Source organism: Engystomops pustulosus, chromosome 3 (genome assembly GCF_040894005.1).
Source record: "Engystomops pustulosus chromosome 3, aEngPut4.maternal, whole genome shotgun sequence".
NCBI lineage: Eukaryota > Metazoa > Chordata > Amphibia > Anura > Leptodactylidae > Engystomops > Engystomops pustulosus.
The window spans coordinates 176,657,629-176,682,136 of NC_092413.1; the positions used below are offsets into that span (position 1 = coordinate 176,657,629).

General features: G+C 36.6%; 1 protein-coding gene across 2 annotated transcripts in view; it reads right to left on the bottom strand.

Moving 5' to 3' along the window:
• The window catches only part of PLOD2 (procollagen-lysine,2-oxoglutarate 5-dioxygenase 2), a 75,363-nt gene that overhangs the window by 9,319 nt on the left and 41,536 nt on the right, over positions 1–24,508 (bottom strand). The window contains exons 6-15 of one of the 2 annotated variants that reach the window (XM_072143083.1): positions 22,607–22,670; positions 21,202–21,299; positions 16,389–16,490; positions 11,777–11,902; positions 10,571–10,692; positions 7,797–7,901; positions 7,275–7,400; positions 5,276–5,417; positions 4,257–4,319; positions 948–1,061 (exon numbers count right to left, since the gene is read on the bottom strand). In XM_072143083.1, the coding sequence (XP_071999184.1) occupies positions 948–1,061; positions 4,257–4,319; positions 5,276–5,417; positions 7,275–7,400; positions 7,797–7,901; positions 10,571–10,692; positions 11,777–11,902; positions 16,389–16,490; positions 21,202–21,299; positions 22,607–22,670 (1,062 nt within the window). The remainder of the gene's footprint in view (positions 1–947; positions 1,062–4,256; positions 4,320–5,275; positions 5,418–7,274; positions 7,401–7,796; positions 7,902–10,570; positions 10,693–11,776; positions 11,903–16,388; positions 16,491–21,201; positions 21,300–22,606; positions 22,671–24,508) is intronic. The other variant, XM_072143084.1, reaches the window with a different exon arrangement.

Here is a 24,508-nt window from a genome sequence, read left to right on the forward strand (position 1 = left end):
TGGTACACCCCGGCTTCACTGCCCAAGCAATTTGGGTACGACACATGCGCAATGGAGGCAGGGACTAACCTCTGCTTCACACAGCATCGCACGAAGAGGCGCAGTGGACACAGCTGCAGATGAGAGTATTATGACGTGGACTCGCATCTAGGCAAGCATAATTTTTATTTTTTTTACATAGGGCCCACTTAGAGACCTGATACAGAACACTTATAACCACCTATAGGTCCATATGGACCTGTGGTTTAGGGTCCCAAATTAGTGTGAAAGATCCTCTTTAAGTACCCTCGGCAATATGAAAGTATAATATAGAAAAAAATTAAAAACTAAAAATTCTAATTCACCCCAATTTTCCCTAGAACACATATTAAAATGAATAAACAAAACAAGTTAAAATAAAAAAAAACATTTGGGTTATCACCATGTCCCAAAACCATAGCTGATCTATCAAAATATTTTAAAAAATAATAATAATGATTATCCCTGGTGGTGAACCGCAAAATAGGGTCTAAAATGTCTGAATCTTCAAAGAAAATTAATATAATATGATCAAAAAGTCAAAACAGTTTTTAAGATGATCACTGTAATCGTACTGATCCAATGAATAAAGGAAAGGTGTTCTATCAACCACACATTGAAAGCTGTAAAAGTAAAGCCAATCAAAATCTGTTGCAACCTTTTTTTGCCAGTTCCACCACATTTAGAATTTTTTTCCAGCTTATATTTGTACAGAATATTAAATGGTGTCACTAGAAAATGTTTAGCTTGCAGATAAAACACCCTCCGAATGCTTTGTAGCCTAAAAATCAAAAAGTTACTGCTTTTAGAAGAAACTGAGTGAAAAACAGAAATAGAAAAAAAGATGACAAAACTTGGTCTTGAAGGGGTTAATTAGAATTTTACCCAATTTTGTATAGCTATGAATAGAACTTATTTCAAATACATACCACAGGATTTTCAAATATTTGCCAGAGGTCATTGTTCAAGTGGCTTGTATTGTAATTCGCAGTCGAAAGAAGTCTTCCAAATTCATGCCGGTTCGTAATATACATGAAAACACCCTGAGGCGAAAAATTAAAAAATATATTAGGACATATGTAAGTTCAGCAGGAACTGCAGAATGAGCTTTGGTGAAAGAATCATTTTGAGAAGATTAAAGAATCTGAAGCAATTTCCTCATGAAAAAGGGAAACGTAATTATGTAACTTAAGATGGAGAAAATAAACGGAACGGTGAAAGCTTGAATCTGTTTAAATTAACCATTTTCCAATAATCTGAGTGGTGAAAAGCCTGCATGTTGAGGTAAAAAATTGAATAAATGATTTTGACCGGGATATTTAGATTCTTTGATACTCTAAGTATTTTGATCAGTAAGGGATTTGTTAATAAAGTAGAGGTTTATTAGAGCTTAAAGTTAATCATATCCAATAATGGAGAAAATTGGTTATTACAAACTACCGTATATATTTTAAAAAAAATAATTAGCATGAAATAAAAAAGATAAAAAGGTTTAGCGTATTTTTTCCCAGACAAAAAATGTAATAGTGTTGCCTTAATTTTTGTTTAACAATAAAACATGTCCTTTTTTACGTTAAAGTTTTCTTTTTCAATCTGAGAAAAAAAATGAGTAAAGTTCATAAAAGCATTAGCTATAAAAAGAATGGATTTGGATTCTACCAGAAAGCCCATATGACAATCCTTAATGTAACAGATAACCTGACTTTAAACAAGCCTTCCTTCTACATTAAACAGATGAGAGTTTTATGGCCAACGCAAACGATCCATTTGCTTAGATTCCAAGTAAACAGTCCGGAAAAACGCAGAAGGAAAATTACACTGTATGAAAAATTTCAGTTTGGTAAGATATTTCCTTGTACATTAGCATCTGTGCTTCCCACATAAAAAAGGGGGTATTATTGTACTTTTAAGCTAATTATAATGTAAAGATGTTTTCATGAACTGGAAATAGAAATGCTGGTAAATAAAACAATGAGTATAAAATACCATAATCTAACTATATATTGTGGCTTAAGTCGGTAATTGACTTTTGTTTAACATCTTCACGTTCTGCGCCACACACGTGTACAGCGCAGAGGTGCTGAGGCTATATGAAAAGGACTCACGGGGAGAGATCTCTTCATACAGAGTTGGGGTTTGCTGCATATTGCAGCAAACACCCACCGCTAGTACCAGGATTAGGTATTAGCACCGATCACGGGTATTAATCTCTCCGATGCCATCGGTGGCATTTAAAAGAAGGCGCTGCCATCTTTGTTTCGGCCGTTGCTCCCCTGGGAGTTGCGATTGGCTGCATTGACAGCCTTGGGTCTCCATCACAGGTCTTCATCCTATCTACAGTTTCATTACAATGAGACAATGGCTCAGTAGTATTGCAGTATATGGTAGGAAAAATCAGACCATCTAGCTGAAAAAGTCAGCTCATTTTGCAAAAAATGATACCTCACCTCACACCTCCATATACGAAAGTATGAAAAAGTTATTAGTGTCAGAAGATTTATTAAATTTTTGAAAATGTATTAAAAAATACAATAAAAACTATATAACCCCGTTATTGGTCCGAACCCACAAGAAAGAGAAGATATGTTTTTTTTGCCAATTTCATCAGCTTCCCAGTAGACAGCATAGAATAATAATTATCACTGAGAAGTAAAATTTGTTTCATAGAAAATAAGCCCTCACAAAGCTCTGTACATAGAAAAATGAAAAAGTTATGGATTTTTGAAGGTGGAGAACGAACATTTTTTTAAAAAGGACTGCATCTTTAAAGGGTTAATATATGTACATAATATTTTGTGTACTAAATATTATTTATTATACACAATTTTTAGAGCTATAGTGGGGATGTTGACTAGGTGTCAACTGACTGCTTGGGAATACAGGCAGTCCCCGGGTTACATACAAGATAGGGACTGTGGGTTTGTTCTTAAGTTGAATTTGTATGTAAGTCGAAACTGTATATTTTATCATTGTAGTTCCCGACAATTTTTTTTTTTTGCCCCAGTGACAATTGGAGTTTCAAATTTTTTTGCTGTAATAGAACCAAAAATTATCAATAAAGCTTCATTGTAGACAATTTTAAGCTGATTATTGCAATCTGGGACTATTTTAAAGCATCCAGAGAGCTTCACCAGAGGTCACAGTGGGCAGAGGGGTCCGTCTGTAACTATGGGTTGTCTGTAAGTCGGGTGTCCTTAAGTAGGGGACCGCCTGTATAGGAAATGTCTAAGCCCACGAGCCAATGGTCAGCAACAAAAAAAAAAGTGTCGATTTGTGGTAATTTTATTTTTTTTTAAAAAAGGGCAGACAGGGCGACTAAAGCAATACTTTATGAAGTGTAGCTGGGGATTTTTAATTTAAATTGGGAAAAAATGGGAATGTATTTTTCAGAATATTAATTTTTTTGCTATGTATTATAACTTCATATGTCCTCCATGAGGTTATGAAAGACCCCGGGGAAACATTTTCACAGTATTTTTTTTTAATATTTACATTTTTTTTATATTACAAGTTTTCCCCTGTAACTTGGGCATCTATAAAAAGATTCCAGTTATAAGCGCCGGCTCTACTCCTCTCTGCATCATGCTACTTCAGCACGATGCAGTGAGGAGTGGAAACGAGAGAATGGTAAAAAACTGCATCTCCCTTCTCCCTAGGATCTCTGGGTGTATCTAAAGACATCACTGCCAACTCCGCTCAAAGAGTAGTCAAGTAAAAAAAATATTCTTATACCGTAGATTTAAAGGCAGTTGTTTATTTAAATCAAAAGGAACACCTTCCATTAGGAATAGTGATGAATATAATATTGACAGGTATCTAAAACCTGGTAAACCCTCCCGCTGATCAGTACGGGAGCTTCCACATCACACATTAGTGAAATCACATTTATCAGTCACAAGGTTGGTAGGCAGTTTAGTCCATTTAAATAAATGAGGATGAGCAACCACTATGTTTAAAAACAAAGAGCAACCACTATGCAATGTATGGTGGTGTGCCTAGTGAAAAATAAAGGGATGGCCATTTTCATCAGACTGCTGCAGTCTTTTTAATAGGAAGATCTTGAACACCAACAAGATATTGTAAAAAAATATTTTAAAAAAGGAACAAAAAAATACTTTTGAGGAAATCCATAGAAAGAAATATAAGGGGTAGTAGTGGGGTAGAGTAGGTATTTGTTTGGAATGATAGACAGAACTAGTCTTTGTAGAAGAAAAAGGAAAAAAAGAAAAAGAAAAAACCTTGGGGGGTCTGAACATATGGAAAGTTTCCGAAGATGGGGAGTCTTTCTCTCTTTGCAAACTCTAAAATGAAGAAGCATCAAGTAAGTTGACTTGTTTATCCTCTCTTTATATTTTGCTTAGATTGACTGTGGAGACATGAAAACACAGATTCAAAAACAGCAGCTTTATATAAAGGCTGACGAGCTGGATGGATTGGACGGACACCATGCAGCATAAAGCGAAGCTTATGTTTGACATACATCATGGCTTGCCATGCCCAATAACCAGCTGCTCAGGCCAAATCTTATTGGGGAAACAAATGAATGCATTCCAGATAGAATGGAAATGACAATGTTGTATCTTGACCACGGGCTTTGCATAGTGTATCCAAGCAGTAAGCGATAGTAGTGAAGATGGATGCAAAGAGCTGATAGAAGTATAGTGTTATGAGCGGATGATTAGGAACCACAGAAATTATGAAATGGTATAATACTTGCCAACTTTTTCTATACACTTCAATAATGTAGTTTCACAGATAAAATCTCTGTAAAGGGTTAGGGACTCAACAATAAATATATCAAAAAGGTTATTCTAACATCTTTATGGGCTAAGAATTTCATTATAAATATTCCTGAATATACAATATATTCCACAGATTTATTTTTCACACATTGTCTTATAGCTGTTTGAGTGGCTACATAAGTGGTTAATACCATTATACTTTATGGTTACTTTATGGTAAGGAAGGAAGTGCACAGCTGTTTTTTGTTAAATGTAAAGATTTCTGTATCTTGTCAAGTTATTCCATTTTCCGAGTAGTTTACACAAGAGACTAATTTACCATTGTACGAGGAATGTGTTTACAATTTCCCAGGAGCGTATGGTGCAGGTGCAAACCACAGATGTTTGCACAAATTTCAGACTTTGGTTTGTAAAAATTGGCTAGTACCAGAGAATAACGGTTATGATAAAGGACTAAACACACACAAATATGTGATTAAAAAAAATTCTCGCTGGCAAACGCGGCACAACCTTACCATTTCCCTAGCATTCCTACATAACGCCATGTCAGGATCCAATCTATCCAGGATGAAATGGTTTCTTTCCTTTAACTCTGACCGAAGAGTTTGTCCTTTAACCAGGTAGATGTTAGCCATGTAAGGAATGTTCCATACTCCACTAGAAATGGAAATTGTGCAGATAAATAGAATCTATCAATATACAGGCCTATCAACTTTTTGCAGCTAAAATATTACATTATGTAATACAAATGTAATTATGTAATTACAAATGTACACTACACAAATTTTTTTAAACAAATTTGGATATGCTACAAAAACGAAAGACAGGAAAAAGTGATCACGGCACTACCGCACACTAATCAGCAGTTTAACATATCCACATGGTATATTGTAGGAACAGGAGTCTGGACAGGCGCTGTGAGTCCCAATGAGGCAGTGGTGCTCTATATCCTGTAGGCGTGTACTGACAATTTGAACGAGCAAAGATCGTGTAAAAAGGAAGGCACTCACCAAAATCCAGTAGAAAGGATTATTCTTCTTTATTATGCATACAAGGATACTCACAAAATGTAGGACGGGCAAGGGAGGGAGTGAGGAGTGATGCTACAAAAAGGCAACGGCCGTTTCGCGCAGTCTGCGCTTCTTCCGGCCTCCGTGCATGGAGGCCGGAAGAAGCGCAGACTGCGCGAAACGGCCGTTGCCTTTTTGTAGCATCACTCCTCACTCCCTCCCTTGCCCGTCCTACATTTTGTGAGTATCCTTGTATGCATAATAAAGAAGAATAATCCTTTCTACTGGATTTTGGTGAGTGCCTTCCTTTTTACACGATCTTTGCTCGTTCAAATTTGGATATGCAATGAAAATAATTAAATGCAACATGTTATTCATCTTATAAAGTGGTTGTTTCATATTGACAGTATAGGTTGATATGCCCTACGAGAGGCCACACAGTTATTACTAACTTTGGTAGATCCTGTACATAAAATAATAGGTTTGTGCCTCTGGTCAAATTGGGGCTTGATATTTAACTTAATGCTGACTATCCATGGACTTTAAACGTGAGCCTGAGTCTGCAGGGACGTCTTTTGGCATTGCTACAGCTTCTCCTGCTGAGATCACCTTAGAGACCCTGGAAAGAAGGTAGAAGTGGTTTATTATGGCTTCTGCCTTCTCCTTTCCTCACTACATAGAGCTGCAGTAGGGATATGCAATTAATATAAGTGGTGGGAGCTGTGCCAGCCCTTATACCCAGTGATTCTGTGAGCTATTCACATGAAAACCAATTTCAGCTCTGATTAGACATATCCCAACTGTATGCTGTTTCTTTCTGTAACTCTTATAAAATTACAGTGGAAAACATGTTAGACAAAAAATAATCAAAATTTTTTAAAAAAGTGAAAATGTCCTTTAGGGGTCTTTTATGACCTCATTGGAAACATGTAAATTAAAAAAAAATTAACATTTTTTAAAAATTTTAAGTAGCTTTATGTGTCCATGAAAAAAGGTCAGAAAAATGTGTCCCTTAAACCACTATTTATGAAAATTCGCAAATAATGCCCATTCATTAAATCCTTTTCAGGCCGTTTCAATACGAAGTTAAATAAACCAGTACTTGCCTCATCAATCCTGTAAAATCAAGTATTAGATGTAGCAATGACTGCTACATACAGTGGTTGACTTCACCAATGTCTTATTTCTTGTGTCAGATTGTTATTGCTTGACCAAGAACTAGGGAAAGGTAGTGGAGCAGGCAGCAGGAAATGGCTTGATTATGGCTTGTTTCTACGTAAATTTTTATTTTTCGTTTAACTGAATTAGGTGGACAACTCCTCTAATATCTGAACCTCTCCATGCCTGCAATCCAAATTCCAACTCCTTAAAGAAAATCTTTCATGCATGTTATCTCTCACATTCATTATATCCCCTTCCTAACCATAAATAGTAAGAGATCCTTAAACAAAAAAAACTTTTCTTGGTTTGGTCCATAAATATGGTTTTATACAAGTTTACTTACACTCTGTGGCCTTGTACAATATCTACATAATCCTCAGATCTTGCATAGTAGCCATCAGGACTCAAAGCACCCCAAAAGTTTGACCACAATTTTCCATGTCGCGTTACAAGTGGGGCAATTATTTTTCTAGAAGAAGGAAAAATATGTGCGAAGAAAATGTATTTATGAATAAAAAATAATGCATTACATATACACAATATACAATAATAGAAAACCTATGGTATTAATTTCAGCACTGTGAACTGTAACACTTTTATGCTGAAATAGAAAGACATACAAACTCAAATGTTTTTCATATAATGCCCTCCTCTACTGCTGTGTAATGTTGCTTCAACTTTTTTTTTTTTTTTTTTTTTTAATTTTCTGCTTAATGCAAAGCGGAAATTTATTTACTGGGCTCCTAAAAAAATACCTGCTGAAAGAGGTCTTTGAGCTTCTGCAATCAAAGCAATTACGGTTTGTATAAAATATCTTGCTATTAAAGTTTTTTTCTGTATACCGAATTGTGCAAATTTTACCAACCTGTTTTGTTCAATCAACAGCTTTAAAGTCTTTGGATTTGTCACAGCCACATCAGCATCTAAACTGAAGTAATAGTCGCACTGTTTGTCCTGGCGGCAGATGTCACTAAAAAAAACAAAAACAAAACATACAACTAGAACAGAACTATTACAGGTTTTTATCGTCTTACTGAAATAGTTCTCTCCGAATGAACATTCCTTGATAAATGATTCACTCTACAGGATTTAGTTGGATAAATGCTGGGAATAACCGTTGGGAACCCGTGGGAATAACCATTATTATATTTTTATATTGTGGCTTGAGAAAGGCTTAATTGGAGCCGAAACGTCGCTACTGCTACACATGAAATAAAGAGGACCACTTTTTCTTCAATTTGACCGTTTGAAGGGCTGCTTATTTCCTGATATTCATTATTATATTTTGATAGATTGGACATTTTGGGACACAGTGATAACCAACATATTTATGATTTTTACTGTTTATTTCTATATCAGTTCTAGGGATAGGGTTGTGATTTGAATTTTTAGTGTTTTTTTTCTTTACTATTTTTCAGACCCCCTGACATCACAGGGAGCAACGATCTAAGCCGAGATGACGGTGCTGACTTTTTATTTCAGCTGCCAGCTTTGCTATCACCAATCATCGGTGTTACCAGTAAGTGTTTGCTGCAATATGCAGCAAACACTCATTTAGTATGGAGAGGGCTCAGCCTGTGAGCCTGTGATCAGGTAAATTTTACTAAAATTGCTGACAATAGGAGTAGTAAATCTCCTAACAATGATGTAGCCAGACATGCACAGTTTACATTCACTATCAGAGTTCAAAGAAGCTTAACATTCTAAGAATTCCATAAAAGTCCAAGATGGGTCTACGACTTAAAAAAATTGTTTATACAGTGTAATACCCAACTGGATTCTGTCATTTGATAAATATGCCTTAAACCAAAATGTATCCCTTTAGGATCATAAGTCACTACAGCAAACACTTCAAATTATGTTTCATAATAATAGTTCACCTTCTACAAATTCAAACTAACACAAAATCTTCTCGTATTGTGAGAATACGATTCTTCTTCATTTGTTTGGAATGATATTTCACACTTAACTGGAAAACCTAATGTAAGTTACTGCTGTGCTATGGGAGATAAAAGCTCTCCATTTCTTTTCCCTTGCCTTTTACATCATATCTAAGGAATGTTCATCCTACTTACTAACTTAAAGGGCCTTTGCACTGGTCTGGGACCCTGCCGCTTGCTTTCTCTAGAAGGGATTTTAATTGATTTGACAAAGCAGATAATCATGTTGAATTACAGTCTAGCCTGGATCTCCTATTATATTACGGCCAGTAATGACAGTGTTACAAAGCAAGATTGTGGTGTAAAAAGTTTAGTGCTACAGCTGTATTACATAAATTGAACTTAATAAGCGGGTTATATGTAAATGTTATAATTATATACGTATGAAGACTGAGCAATTCAAGATCTGCAATGCACTAAGTGCCGTAGCCAGCTTGGTGTCTTTGTCAATGCAAATTACAACTTTTCCTGGAACTACTGAAGCAGAGAACACATTAGAGTTGGAAACATGGATCTTTATCCATTACCTCAGACCTACTTCCCAATCTCTTGTTTTATTTGGCAAGGCTTCAGCCTAAATAGACAACTGTAATCAAACTAAATTACAAACAAATGTACAGAGTTTAATGTGGTTTTCTGCACTAAAATTATTAATGACCTTTACAAATAATACAGTAGATTGTCTGATTAAGGCCTAACACCCACAAGCGGGTCTGAGGAGATTACTTCGCATCACACTCGTATTGCGTGCTTGCCGGAATGTCCGGGCCAAACCCTCAGAGACTGGAACTAAACTGACATGGAGAGTTCAGTTCTGGTCTCTGAGGTCACATGATGCAAGTTTGACTTTGGTCTTAAACCCATGAGCAAGTCTGATGCAACTAACAGAGATAGTAACAGAAAAAAGATAGTTCTGATGTATCGGGTTACTACACATCAGCTGCCATCCATTTAAATTTGGACCCAAGCTGCAGTAACATACGTTTGTGCAAAATGACAAGTTTTTTTTTAGTACTTGGCCCATGTGGTGTAACAATAATAGAGACCTAATTTTCTAATTTGTTCTCTGGTGGTGCCTGGTAAGTAAAAGCTCAGCTGTGACAATAAGGTGACATCACACTCCTGACACTGGCCATCTGTGGGGATGTATATACGTCCCCATAGACTGCAATAGCGGCCCGGTGGGGGTACGGTACCACACATGTGTTCCGCACCTTACACGGGGAAAAGATAGAGCATGTTCGATCTTTTCCCGTGTGTGCGGCCGTATGCCGCCTTTTTCTATGGAGGGGTCACCTCCTTCTCCTCTCCAGCGCACAGTATGCCTGCCCGGCCGTAGCCATACGGCTGTGTAAATGAACCCTTAGGCTGTGTCAGGTGTGCTTTGGCCGGATGTGACAGGAGTCGCCACACAGCAGCATCTTCAAGGTTTTAGGTTATCTTTAAATCATATAAGTTATTGAGCTCTCAATGATAATTGCCCTCAGCAGCACCTGTAACCATTCTTAGAAAAGAGAATTGACCTGTAATGGAATATAGTGGTTCTAGGCTTACAGTTTTTGCCACCCAGTGTTATATGAACTTTTAGTAATATTACAAAGAAATTATGATGATCATATTCTTTTCTGCTATAATAGACAATATAATATGTGTAGGCATGACTGCCTTCATGCAACAGAAGGTACTTAGATTGTATTACATTCCCATGTTTCTTGCTTCTGCTTGAGTCATCATTTCTTCAGGTCCTACTACTTTTAGGTTGTTAATGACTCCCTTGGCTTCTTTCCAGAATTGCTCAACATGTTTTTCATGATATACCTCCTGTAACGCAGAAAAGAAAGATTCTGATGAGTTTATATTTTACAAGACGACAAGTTTACCCATACTGTCAAAAGTTACAATGCGAAGTTAGACAATTTGACACCAGATTTGTACCAGATTTATCATCTGACACTACAAAAATACTGTTGCAGTTTAAGACCATCTAGTCTTATGTTTCACCAGAAGATGGAGTAATATTCAGTATCAATAGCCCCAGCCTTTCCTGTGAAGACACACCCCTTCCTGTGAGGTCATGCCCCATAGCAGCAAACATAATAATCCTAAAAAGTGTCTAAATACAGCAGTAAGTGTGGTACACAATATAAAGGACATTTAGGCCTGTGAGTCCACAATGAGATACAGACATTTAATATCTATTGACTTGAGATGCCACCGATTTGTAAATAATATTTGTAAATAAGACTTCCTTTAATAAAAAGCAGCCCAGATGTATTCAACACTTTTCTTTAGCTCTATAGAAGTAGTTGGAAACTGAAAACTTGCTGTTCTAAAACATTTCTGTAATTCCTCTATCAAAGTCAAGTAAGGGAGGGGATAGTTGTTCATTGCAAGAAAAGTAATAATTGTGATGGCAAAAAGGAACTTGTCATCAGGAAGGATTTTGGTAACTCCAATCGAAATCACAGAAAAACAAACAATGGATTACCAAAAAATTGTGGTAGTTGGTCATGGATAGGAGGGAGATCTAACAGATTAATTTATGGTTGTGAAATAGATCTGTGGAGGAATTTAAATGAGTGTAAAATGAAGTGAGGGATGATCAGAGCAAGAAGAGTAATAATTGCGATGGCAAAAAGTTATTTGGACTGAGCTGAAAGAGAGTTTTAGCAGTTACCTTCAGTTTTCTTCCAATAATCTCTGGTATAATACTGATACAAGATACTGGTACTTACATTCAACACAACATTTATGAGCTTAAAATTCAATCAGACCGTGAGGTATGTACATTTAACTAGAAGTTTAGCCAAGAAAAAGACATTAAAAACTATTGAACATCATGACCGTAAAAGAATATGAAACAGACTGTAAAAAAATAAACAAAATAATGTGTTGCAATACTTACACTGTTATGAATAAATAGTGAGAGCTTGTCTTTGGGATAATCCAGTGCCAATAATCTATTGAAGAACTCTGGCAGGAAGGGTGTTGGCTGTTCAATAAAGACTCCAACTGTTACCCTTGGATAGTCCTAAAAATTAGAAGATGGGTACTTGCATTATACAACCGACACAGATTCTGGCTCACAAGATTTGTTTGCTTTTTCACCTAAAATGTGGCCAACATGCTCCAAAATTTTTCACAATTTTGTAGAATACTCGACATCCAATTTTTTTTTTTTAATTAAAACTTGTCAAAGTGGCAGAACTGGGGTCTTTCTGCTGAGGGCCCTCACCATTATGTGAGCAGGCCCATACTGGGCAAATTTGGATGCTGTCCCACACCTTATTTTTTTATAAATCCATTTAAAAAGTCTCATAGCAAATACCAATTTGCAGGGTAAAACCAAAATTGTAGATGTCTGGATAAAACTCTGTGTTCCTTTATGGCATGCCAGGCGATATCATCTACTTTAGTCAGACTGTTCGCCATGCTCCATTAGATGTGTATTGTTAACATGTGTAACATGACTTTCAACATCTGCATGTAAACTTCACAATTTTCCCACGTGATAAACCTCCCAATTTGAGTTTATGTTTTCAACTAGACCTGTTTATTTAACCGTCAGGTTGACAGAATATTTTTTATGGAATGGGATTATTTCGCTCTCACTAGAGTAATATAGCACACATTTAAAACATTCACTGGAGGAACACTATGTACACAAGGGCTTAGTATTTGAAACATTTAGTAAAGCCAGGACCCAGTATCATAAACAGGAGTATTTTCTTGTAGATTATTGCATCAGTGTAAACTCGAAAAAATAAGATACATGCAACCAATTACTTTATTATATTCTTGATTTTCATACATTACACGTGTATGCCCAGCCAACTTTTACTGTAAAAAATGCAATTCAACTGCAAACTTCTTTTCCCAGGAAATCGGTGGTATCATTTCCAGTTCAGAACATATGCATTGCTCAGTCTAGCCGAGATGTCTGTGCATGTAGTCATCCGAGCTAACGGATGCCCATCGATGACTGGTAGCTAAAAGATTTATCCAACTTCAGAAACATGAGAACTTAAAGGATTTCCTCTTTTACAAGTACTTAGTAAATGGAGTTTCAGCCTGTGGTTCACTATCTATACAAAAGGAAAACCTTTAACTTTAGGACAGCAAAGGACAAAGCGTGTAACATTATAGTTGATGTTTGTTGGAATTTCATTTGCAGAGCAAAATTTGACAACACAAGTAAAAAGCTTTGGAGCTTGCAACAAACTTTTCACATTTTCAGAGGGAAAGTATTTCCAAATTAAGGGAATAGACTTGAGTCTCTGTAAAGAGGGTTGGCAGAACACACCAAAACCTTGTCCTGCAGAATAAATTACGAGCAGCTCAGCATTTTAACAACCAGTTTATGAACATTTTGTGATATCATTCACTTCCTAAATTGAATTTTGTGGTTTACAGAACTCATATCTAGTTTCTGATATTAAAAACAGTCATTGATACAAATAAAAACACTACGTGTATTGTATAGATATACATTATTGTATGTAAATGGGTTGAGTGCTCTTTGCAATCTCTATTAGAGGAATTTATCACAGAGAAGCTGGGTTGAAGCAAAGAAATCACAAAAGTCTGTGATGGGACTTTGAGTGTCTCATTGATGAAGTGAGCAGGATCCACATATCACATGAATCATTTGATTTTGTTAACAGAAACATGACAGAAGGGCATTTTCTGTACTTGTAACCCTTCGCCTTCACTGTTAAGTTTCAAGTGAAGTAAAAATTTAATATAGTTTATTTCTCCCGAACAAAAGACAATAGGGATTATTAGTCAGTATTTTTCAACCCAACAACTCATAATATATCCAATAACGGAATAATGGAAACAACATTTAGCACAACAGGCTTTCTGGGAGATGTGTGATGACTGGTGGCTCCAGTGGCTGTCCTAGTTTCCAAAGCTTCACATGACTGCCCATGACTTCTCACCGTATCCCAGGGGTTACATGAGCTTCATTCAAAGATTACCTTTGAGTCCTGGGATTGAAATGTTCAAAATGAACTAAAAAAATCAGTAACTCTATTCCTAACAAAAAGCTACTGAAGCTGTAGGGGGTCCAGTGATTTTTTTCTAACTTTTTTAAGAATGCCGACCGCCTTTTCATACTCAAATGAGAAATCTCTTACAAACCCAGCATTCATGTTGCATACATTTTTTTTTATGTGTCTAGTATAACAGTTCATCTTTAGTCAAGTTAGTCAGACACAGCTGTCATTATGTCATTTATATTCTTTTACATAACTGTTAGATCATAAGTTAGTAAAGCAATAGACTCAGCTTCCTTCAAACTTTTCACCATTTCATTTGTGTTTAGTACTGGTTGTTCCAAGTCCATGACCTAATTTACTAGCCACTGTTTGTCAGCCGTCCAGAGTAAATCATACATTTGGATTTCAGTTTTTCCTTCCGTTTACCCCAAGTAACTATAAACCAGGTTGCAAAAACCTCTTTGTATATGACATTTAATCTGCCGCTAAACATAAAAACGTGGACAACAGATAGGCTACTGCCAAACGGGATTTCCAGTCTCAATCATTTTGTTTTGCATCCCAGACAGCAATGTTTACATCTAATTACAGTTCATGTGGTTCTTGTGTGTCATTTTACAAGGCTTAAACTGTAAGAAACAGTCCAATAAAAGAACGATCTGTCATGTCTCCACAAACCTGTGACAGGAAACCATAAACTCAAGTTGGAGGATACAAAAACAACAGTAAGGAAAAAGTTTTTTCAATAATGTACAAAAAAAGCTTCTAAACTAAAGTGGAACAGCTGTTGGATTCTCCCACAACAGAGGATTTTCCTGTATTAATTCTGCACAGCCAATTTCTCTCCGGTAGAAAATTATTTTCAACACAAATTTTGTGTCCAAAAACTTCACTAACCAAAAACTGACCTTTTTTTAGATCGTGGTGGATTTGTGTAAATTGAATGTTACACAAGATTTTTGTAAATTGAATTGAATTATCTTAATAAAAAATGGGCAAAGTTCCAAAGATCATACAATCTAACCAAAGTGAAATCAGTGGTTTTCTTTAAGAGTGTTCATACTATTATTTTCATTTTCTTAGCAGTCTAATGTGTTCTAATGGTTATAACATTAAATGTGTTACTGTAGATATGACTTATTAATGGTGTTTTTATGGGTTATGGCTGGTATTGCTCAGCTTTTGGAGTATATAAAAAGTTTACAACTGATTCTGGTTCAGGATAAAAGTTGCTTATATTTAGTGGTCTAAGAAATGAAAGTCTAGCTTATTTAATGTAAAATGCAGCAGAAATACTCAGAGGGGCTCTATGGTACTACTGTATTTGAGAACAATGTAGGGAGTATCCATGCTTTATGTACCAGGAACGTTCCACTGTAAAACATGGGTGCAAAACCTTTTTTTTAGAACTGGATTATCTTTCTATATAACTTCAAGGGACACACTACTATCCAGCACCACAAAATCATCAACCACCACCCCACAGATCAGACAAAAATTACAGACTAATAAGCAATATAATAGCTAATAATACAGACGAAGACCAGTTATTTTATCTTTTACTTCCAGGTGGCATTTGCACTGGATTTGTATGCCGTTAGTTCCTTTATAAATGGGATTTCAGCACAAAGCAATGCCGGAAGCAGGCCTGAACCAGGGAGCACCCACCACTAGATGTAAACAGTGTACCAGGGGACACAGTTCCAATGAGGGCACGGAAGATGGCACCAATTGTTTAGTAAAGGAAAATAGGTTTGGACACTGAGGACAGTGAGGGTCACAGGTTTTAAAATATCAATAGCATTTTCTTGTTTAGCTGTTTAGTAATTATATTGGGTGTAAATCTGTGGTCATTGAGAAGCACAGCAACGAAGAAATGTGTGTTAGTGACACTAGGAACTTGAGAGAGTGGGGAGGGGTGGTGACAATACATAGAGGCCAATGTAGACGTTATTGTTGTAAAGAACTCAGCCAAGGATCAGGGACGGAAGGTCTGTGAACAAGGAAAGGGGATGGGGCACAGATGTTGATAAGGAGATCCTAACATTACAGCCTGTAATACAGGGCAGTTTTAATACAACACAAGTTTGGTAGGTAACAGTATGTGGCATGATATTCAAGCATGGTTGAATTAGATTCATTCTGGAGTCATAGGGTACAGAGGTTATGTATAGGATTTTAATGCAAGAATTAAAGATGTGATAGATGTAAAAAAGAAAATGCAGTACTACGAACGTGTGTTGTGCATAAATTAAAATACAGTGGTGCCATGACCTGAGTCACCTCCGGCTATCCGTATATTTTTAAAATATTGAACATCTTTTTATTGAACATTGCACCGCTCACTTCCAATACCTGCTAATGAAGACGAGCATCTAAAATCTACATATCTACCGTCAGTCTAAGAGATGGGCGGTGTCCTTTAATATATTTGCGCTATACAGTATATATAAAAGGCATCTATAAGTTAAATTATGTACAGAAATTTATAGAATTAAATTATACAACATATACCTCCAGTGTGGATAAATCTATGGTGTCTACATCACATGTCCCACATCCAGTTTCAGGCGTCCAAATATTTGGTATATAATTTCCAAAATAATTTAACTGTATCTGAAAGAAAAGATGGAAAGTACAATATAAAAAATTACAATAAAAAAAGCTGAAGTTGGCATCAAAATGTGGAATAGTAGCCTAGAAAGACTTATTCCTATGTTTGATCATTTATAAATGGATCTACAGAAGTAGTATTTATAGATTTTAATTTTTACTTTCATTTCTTTCTATTTTATATTTACCTCTGTTTCAAATTGTCAAAATTGAAGCATGCAAACCATATAAAACTATGTATGTTCCTACATGAAATGAGGCTCTAGGTCCTACAGCAGTTGACATTTTCCTATAAACATTTACAAGCCGTTTTATAAGGCTTCAGTTTAAATGTTTTAGGAACAGGTGCTTTTTTTTGAAGCTGCCACAAGGATACGACCACAGTCAAAGGCATTAAATGGCTTGTAAACTTCATGTTGCACAAGGCTTGAAGAAGAGACAAGTTCTAGAAGTAACACATTTTGGAATAAACTCCAGACTGCTACAGAAACATCTTCATTGGTACCTAAACGTTGCAGAATAAGCCAATTTTAGCCTTTAATTTGCTGGATTTTGGCTAAAGAGCATAAAAGAAGGAGGAAATTGTCCTATCCTCTAAACTCAATAAGACCTTGGGTAGAAGCAATGTCAGTTTAGAAATATGTGCTCTGCTCTGACAAATAACCACCTTGGTTCTACACTCTTGTGGTTGGAATATGACCATGTCATTTGTGTGCACGGGGCCACGTTACAAATGGTCAGAAGTGCAAGCATCCTACAGACTTTCTATGTGTGTGTCTCATCTGGAAGCAATCACTGAGTTGCTGTCCCAGACTTCTTACATTAATGTGGTGATAGCTAAGACTCAGGGAAGTAGGATTACACGACAGACTAAAACCATCGTTCAAAGCCACATATTATGTGAAAGCTTCTCTGTACAAAGCTATGAGCACATATCAATCACGATACCATGATGTTACTGACAAATCATTGTCACCGTTATAAAATTATATACCGGTATATATTCATAAGCATGATGAGATATATAGACATTGCAATGGATTACAAAATGGATTGTGAATTAAATTGATTGGCTACCCCCAAACAACAAAGAATTTGCCTACTAAGCCAAATTAGCAAAATCTTACTTCTAGCTACTTGCAAAAGTAACACCTACTACATCATCTGTTCTCCATTCAAGTCTACTGGCACACAAAAAGAAACTGACCAAAGGGTCTTGGCTATTTTTGGCAATGTTGGAAGGAGAGTAGCTCACCTTTCTATTCAACCAGACATTAAAAAGGAGTGAAGGGTTGATAGTGGATCCCCAGATATATGACTTATGTGAATATCTCCTCATGAGGAGGTGTCATTAATATTGGACATGACACCTCCTAACATTTAGAAACTACTTCACATACACTGTGTGTGGGGAAAAGGGGGGGGTCACCACATTGTTAGGTTTTTTTGTACTACTTTATGAGACTTCATGTTGCAGTTAAGAAAAAACAGTCTCTATTGGCAAAAAAAAAAAGGTTCAAAATTTTGTACAAAGAAACCCCCCCGGACAATCATGTGATAACTGCCCTCATGTATCTCCATGGTCAGAGCTATGAGTTTAAAAGAAGAGCATTTCCTATTAACCCTACAAAGATGACAATAAGAACACAGTGATCGAGTTCACAATTTAAAGGAAACCTACCACTTGTAAGATGCATATACCGAGCACCAGCTCAGGGTGAGTACTTTCATTAGTGTCCTAAACCGCTGTATCGCGGTTTAAACACTTTTTATTCTTTACAGCCGAAGGAGCTTCGGCGCACCAAGCGCGTGACCAGGTGAGCATGGCTTCTGCTCTGGCTTCATAGGATATCTCTAATCTGCAAGTGGGAAGTGCTCCTGCACAGTGTAAAAGCCAGTGAACCTACAGCATGGAGCGACTCAGGTAACACCCTCCAGAACACTTTTGGCACATTACCATAATTTCTATGCTAATTTGATTTTATAAGGAAGGAGACCATGGCTTTTGAATATAAGAAGATTATGAGTAAGATTTTAAATGCACCAAAGTCCTCCAAATTTTTACCTTAGAACCAAATTTATAATCCAGTTTAACTGATTGATCCAGTTTAAGATTGAAACTTTAAAATATAAAGACATAGGGGGCAAAACCAAAAGGGAGTGTAATTCTTTCCATATTTTTTTGCAATTGAAATTGCACACAGATATAAATACAACTAAAACTTGACAGTGAAAGCTTGGGAGAGCAATTCCAGTTTTATAGAGGACATTATTTCTGTTGAATGATAGTTTTTTTATGGCCTGTTTAGAAATATTTTGAGTCTAACTTTTTTCAATGCCTATACTATAAAAACGTTAAATACATATTTCCTCGGCACATCCAAAGGAAAAGAAAATACCTTCAACGAAACCTACAAACTAAAAAAAAAAAAAAGGCATCCAATTAACAAAGCAATTTAAAGGTATTGCATATAATGTGATTATAACGCCCTATTACCTTATGCACAGGGACTATTTAAACACTAAATCAGATGAAGAGACCAAAACCGCAAACTAATGTAAGCAGGAAAAGCAGCAAATGCTTTCCAGATGACATCAGTCTGTGACAGTCTGGCCCGTCTCTTGTAAGACACTTTTTCCGTCCTTCATAGGGTTTCTTTCTTTCCAAGCTACTTGACTAAACCAACTCATGGGGGAATAGAAAACTATATGAGCAGACATTTAACTCAACAAATAGCAATGAGGCCTTTACAGCACAGACTAGAGCGTCAGAGGTCGGAGATTTACTTATGTGTAGTCACACGCTTCTTAGTGCACGTAACCTGACTTAGAAGTCGAGACTGAAAACCAATCCTAAAATAACTGGTGAGTCACTCAGAGAAAGAAGGTATTTATGACACCGAGTTTCCAAATGAAAAATACATCTCACTGTTCCTTGTCTTTCACTTACACAAGAACAAGGTACAACGCGGTTCAACGTGTTCTCAGACTTTACATTAGGGGATTTCATTTCAGACATCGGCTGAAGAAAAAGCACAAATCACCGAATCTCAGTGCCAAACAAACAATAAACCAAGATCCTTGTTTCCTGGGTATGTTTCAAAGGCTGACAAAAAAGAATAAAAGGTCCTGGGAAAGCAAAGTATTCCACCGCTGCCCTTCCTACAATGCTCAAGAAGTTGTCACCTACTGGAATAATATTTCCTTCTGAAGAATTTGTAGACATTCATTATGTTTTAAACTTTTTCCCTCTTGCCTGTCTGCCTGATTTCTACATCTGTTCTCTATGTTTGGCAGAAAGAAGTGAAGCTTGTGGTCCAGAACTTAGGTCCTGGCTCACATTGGTGGAAAGGTTAAAATACATCATAAAATAAAATGAGAAGCTTTTCATCCTTGCCACGGTGTTGTAGGAAATGTAATAATATCATTACGTTTTCAACCCAATTAAATGGGGAGATCGAGAGGATTACAAGGTCCACAGATAAGTTCATAATTACATTGTTTATGAATAAATGTGAATCCAAAATTAAAGTGGTTGTCATTCATAAATTAATCTCTGCTCATGTATACAAAACACAGTTTTTATACAACTCAGTCAATCACTAAAACAGCCTGATAATGCACAGGTGCAACTCCAAAACTGGATTCTTTTACAGTCAATTATGGATTTTAAACTAACCGGTTTCCTAAACTCATCTTCTTTAGATCAAATGGTCTTGCTTTTTCCCTCACTCACGTTGGTTACTTTGGGGAGGAGCATGTAATGTTTTGGTTTTTAGCATTGATCTATCAAATAAAGAGGTTACATTGCTCATATGAACAGTGGGTCTGATGGCTATTGTATCCTTAATCTTATAACCTTTGTTAAAGATTGGTCATCAACATACATGCCCCAGAGATCACTTTCTAGACAACTTCCACATATTAATATTCTGTTTACATCTTCTTGCAAATGATCGTCCCCATGCATGATGACGACTGTTGCACCAGTTTTATCTTTCTAAGGGGTATTTCAATGAGGCCCAAAGTACACGACCCACATGCAGCAAAAAGGGGATGTTTACAGCCTATTTCACCCAAGTGGAGATGGAAGGGGTGAGTGCCATTCTCATCTTCAAAAGAGCTGGGCAACCGCACTACTATTCTGGGCAGGAATACGACTTACTCTACAAATTGCAGCATGAAAATGCTGGTCATGGCGAATTACCCCAATGTAACCAAGCGCAATAGAAGTCGATGGTGGCCGTGAGCTAGCTGTCATTTTTTTGGCAAGCACATAGCTGCTTCTTATGGTCACCTGAATAAGTCCTGTGAATAATGGTAGGACTGACCATTGATGGGTGACAAAAAAAAAACACTATACAGATATTCCATCGTGCCCACTCATATGTGATGCACTGAAGAGCTGATTAGAAGAAGATCTGAATTGTTCTCTCAAAACAACAAATCCCTGGGGAATAGGAATCTTTTTCTTCTTTTTTAATAGTGAACCTTCAAGTGCCATAAGGAAAAAAAAAAAAAAAAAAAGATTAAGAGTAGGAATCTCTGCACCTCTGTAAAGATCGTGGAGTGGAGCTTGTAGATATAGTAGGTAAATGGGATAATAGTAAATTCTAACAAAAAATTAACAAAACAATAATTCTGCTGTAAACTGTTGATTCTGTATTGCAGAACATAGATAATGGTCCTTGTAAACAGTATTTTCTGATCTTACCTTTGTTGGGCCATTTCCATGTACTAGAACTGGCAAGGTTTCATACTGAGTATTCTGTGCTCTTGCTCTCCCGTTTTCAAAGTGCAATACAACTTCATCTATGGTAGGGGGGAAAGAATTAATCAAGATGTAAGCAAAAAATATGAGACATGCAGCTACTAAGCCCCCATGCAAAATATATAACAATCCCCAGCGTACATCCCCCGTACAGCAATCCTCAGGTGTACTTTTTCCTACTTTGTGCTTATTCTTTGCTCTGTTAATGTTTGCATTTATTCCATGGGTTTTTCAGGGGTTAAAATTCATGGCTGTTTTTTATCTAAAATTATTAATTTCTATCAAAATGAGCTGCAGTACCGACAAACAATTGCCAGGAAACATCCATGTTTTTTAACCTCTGGACAACCCATTTTAAAAGGGAACCAACACATTTTTCACAGATACATCTAGTAACAGGTTTTCATAGAGCAGTAGTAACTGATACCCTTCCTTTGGCTAAAAATTGTTCCCCTCAGATCCCCAAATATTCAACTTTATAATTTTATCTGATATCCAAGGATATCTATAGTGAGTTGAGGTGAGTGTGGCCTCCTCAGGTTGAATCCAAGAACTCCTCCACAGTCTTTCTCTTCATGCAGCAGTAATGTCATGTGACCAGGTTGACATCATCGTCCTTTAGCCTTCTAACATTACCAAACTGTACACTGAGCATATATCTCATGAAATCACAGCATGTCTTCATGGAGAGGAGTAGAAGTCCATGCAGGCATGCTGAAATTTATTTTATGTAGCCAGATAAGGTACAGTTTGCCAATGTTAAGGGGTTAAATGACCTGTGATGATTTCACCCTGGACACATGGCATTAGCCCCCCCCCCCCAACTCACTCTATAGATCCCTGGATACTAGGCAAGTTTATAACTTTGATTTCATGGGGATGTGAGGGAAACAATTTTTAGCTAAAAGAAGAGTGTTTGAGAGTTACTAGGACTCTATAGGATCTTGCCACCAGCTGTATTGGTGGCAGGTTCCCTTTAAGCCAACATTAGATTTTTTTTCAAACCCAGGCTTTTTTGTTTATTAAAGCCAAATTTCTTTTTTGTGTAAAAATATGTTCACATTAAATTTATGAATGAGAATAATGCCCACTTCAGCAACAATAATAACTTCCCATCTAGACCGGCAAGCTAAGACAGGTATTCCCATTGAGTTTAACAGCTGCATACTTTTTGCCCGCAGACACATTTTCGAACACTATAAGGACACCATTATTTTTTAGCATAACTTTGCTATTGTTCTCAGTTAAACCATTATAGTGTTTAGTTGAATACATGCATTATGTGTACTCACAATAAACCAGCAATTACCATTTCACTGTAACAAAAGAAAAACATAGTTTTACTTACCAACTGCCCCATTTAGATTTTGGAAAATTTGAGACTTATGATCCAAGGTGATGTTTATACGTTCCTGTAAAAAAATAAGAGGGGACATGTGTTCTTAAAACATGCAGATTTTTTTGGAATTTTCCATTTTACTGTAATGCATTGGTTGCTCTTTTAAGACGGTTATAACCTTGGAATTGGCAATGGAAGAAAAGGAATTGCCAAGACTGAAAGAGAGACAAATAAAGGCCTCCAAATAGAATGGAGCAACCAGAGGCTTGGCAGGTGTGCTTCGACAGACATGCCAGGATTAAGAAAGAATTAGAGGTCTATGTGTGTCTAATATAATGCTAACTATATAAATTCATATCTGCAGTTTTCAATCTACAAATAATTGAACCATTCAGGGTTCAAAGCAATTTAACAGGTCCTTCAAACACTCAAGGCTTCTCCTTTGATGGACCATCTGTTATAGAGGACCTTTACCTCACAGGTTTGTTTTAGTAAAATTAAGATTCTGAAGTATTTTTTTTCATGCCATTCCTTTTGCATTCCTCTTTAAAATAATCATGGTCATAGTCAATGGAAATCTAAAATCCTGACCTCTAATGAACAGTAAAATGCAGTGTTTGAAGGTCAAAGGATTCACTAAGGCATGCAATACCTATAGGCTCCTATTGTTAAACCAAAACATAAATAACACATGGATATCGATGTAAAGATACCACGTGTTAATATTCATAGATAGTCTCTGTAAAAGTGGTGTGTCAGATTTACCATACTGAAAAATACCAACTAAATGGAGGTCAAAAGGATGCAATTTTGTCAACAGTTAGGTGAGTGGGGACCTAAGAATAGATATGCACCAGTAGATATCCTGGCAAATTGACATTTCAAAACACATAGTGAAAAGCAATTTACCATGAGGAATCTATCATCACAAGTAGATCTGATGGTAGACTCCTCCTGCTGCCTCTGCCCTAACCTGTAATTTAATAATCCTGGAATTTAACCTGATCAGATAAAAACTTTATTTTAGTAATATGTAAATTAACTGTAGAGGCTACTGAGGTGTGTATTAAGCTTAGCTCCCGTTGCCCGGTTGGGCTAGTACACATCCTAATGGCCTCTATGGTTAATTTACATATTGCTAAAATAAAGTTTTTAAAAGGTTAGGTTTGGTTCCAGGATTATTAAATTACCGATTAGGGCAGAGGCAGGCAGGAGGAACCTACCAATAGAACTACTTTTGATGGTAGATTCCCCCGGGGAGGGTCCCTTTAAACTAGTTTTGCTTTTACATTTCCTAATGGAATAATCAAGAAACTATGCAAAGTTAGAAACCAAGTGCTCCTGGGATGTCATTATGGGTACTTTCACACTGTCGTGGTCGGTCCATAGTTGTATATGATGCAACTATCCCATGCTTTCTTATTCAACAGCAGAACTGAATGGGAAGGAGAGACTCCTTGCATCATATGTTCAGTGTCCTGTGGTCAGTTCATGACTATCTCATTGTGGAACTACAAGACACATAATAGCTAGTCTCACCATTGCTGCAGATATGCATATACGGACACAGGAATGTAACAGGTAGCTTATTGTTAGGAAAAACCATGATACTTTTGGTCGGGACAGTAAATACATTATGATCCCCATGTACTGACAGTGTGGTTACATTATCACGGTCCAGGTGGATCTACACTTTTATTTAGCTTCTGAAAATTCACTAGTATCTGACGCAGAGAAAAAGAGAGATGAGACATATCAGAGATGAGATCCCTTAGATGCATATATCATACAATGACACTCTCCTGTTCTACATGTGAGCTATAACAAACACTGTCAGCTCTGCGAACTACTCTATATCACACACACAGTCTCTGTGTATGTGTGAGCTTGTTTTGGAATGCAGGTGTGATG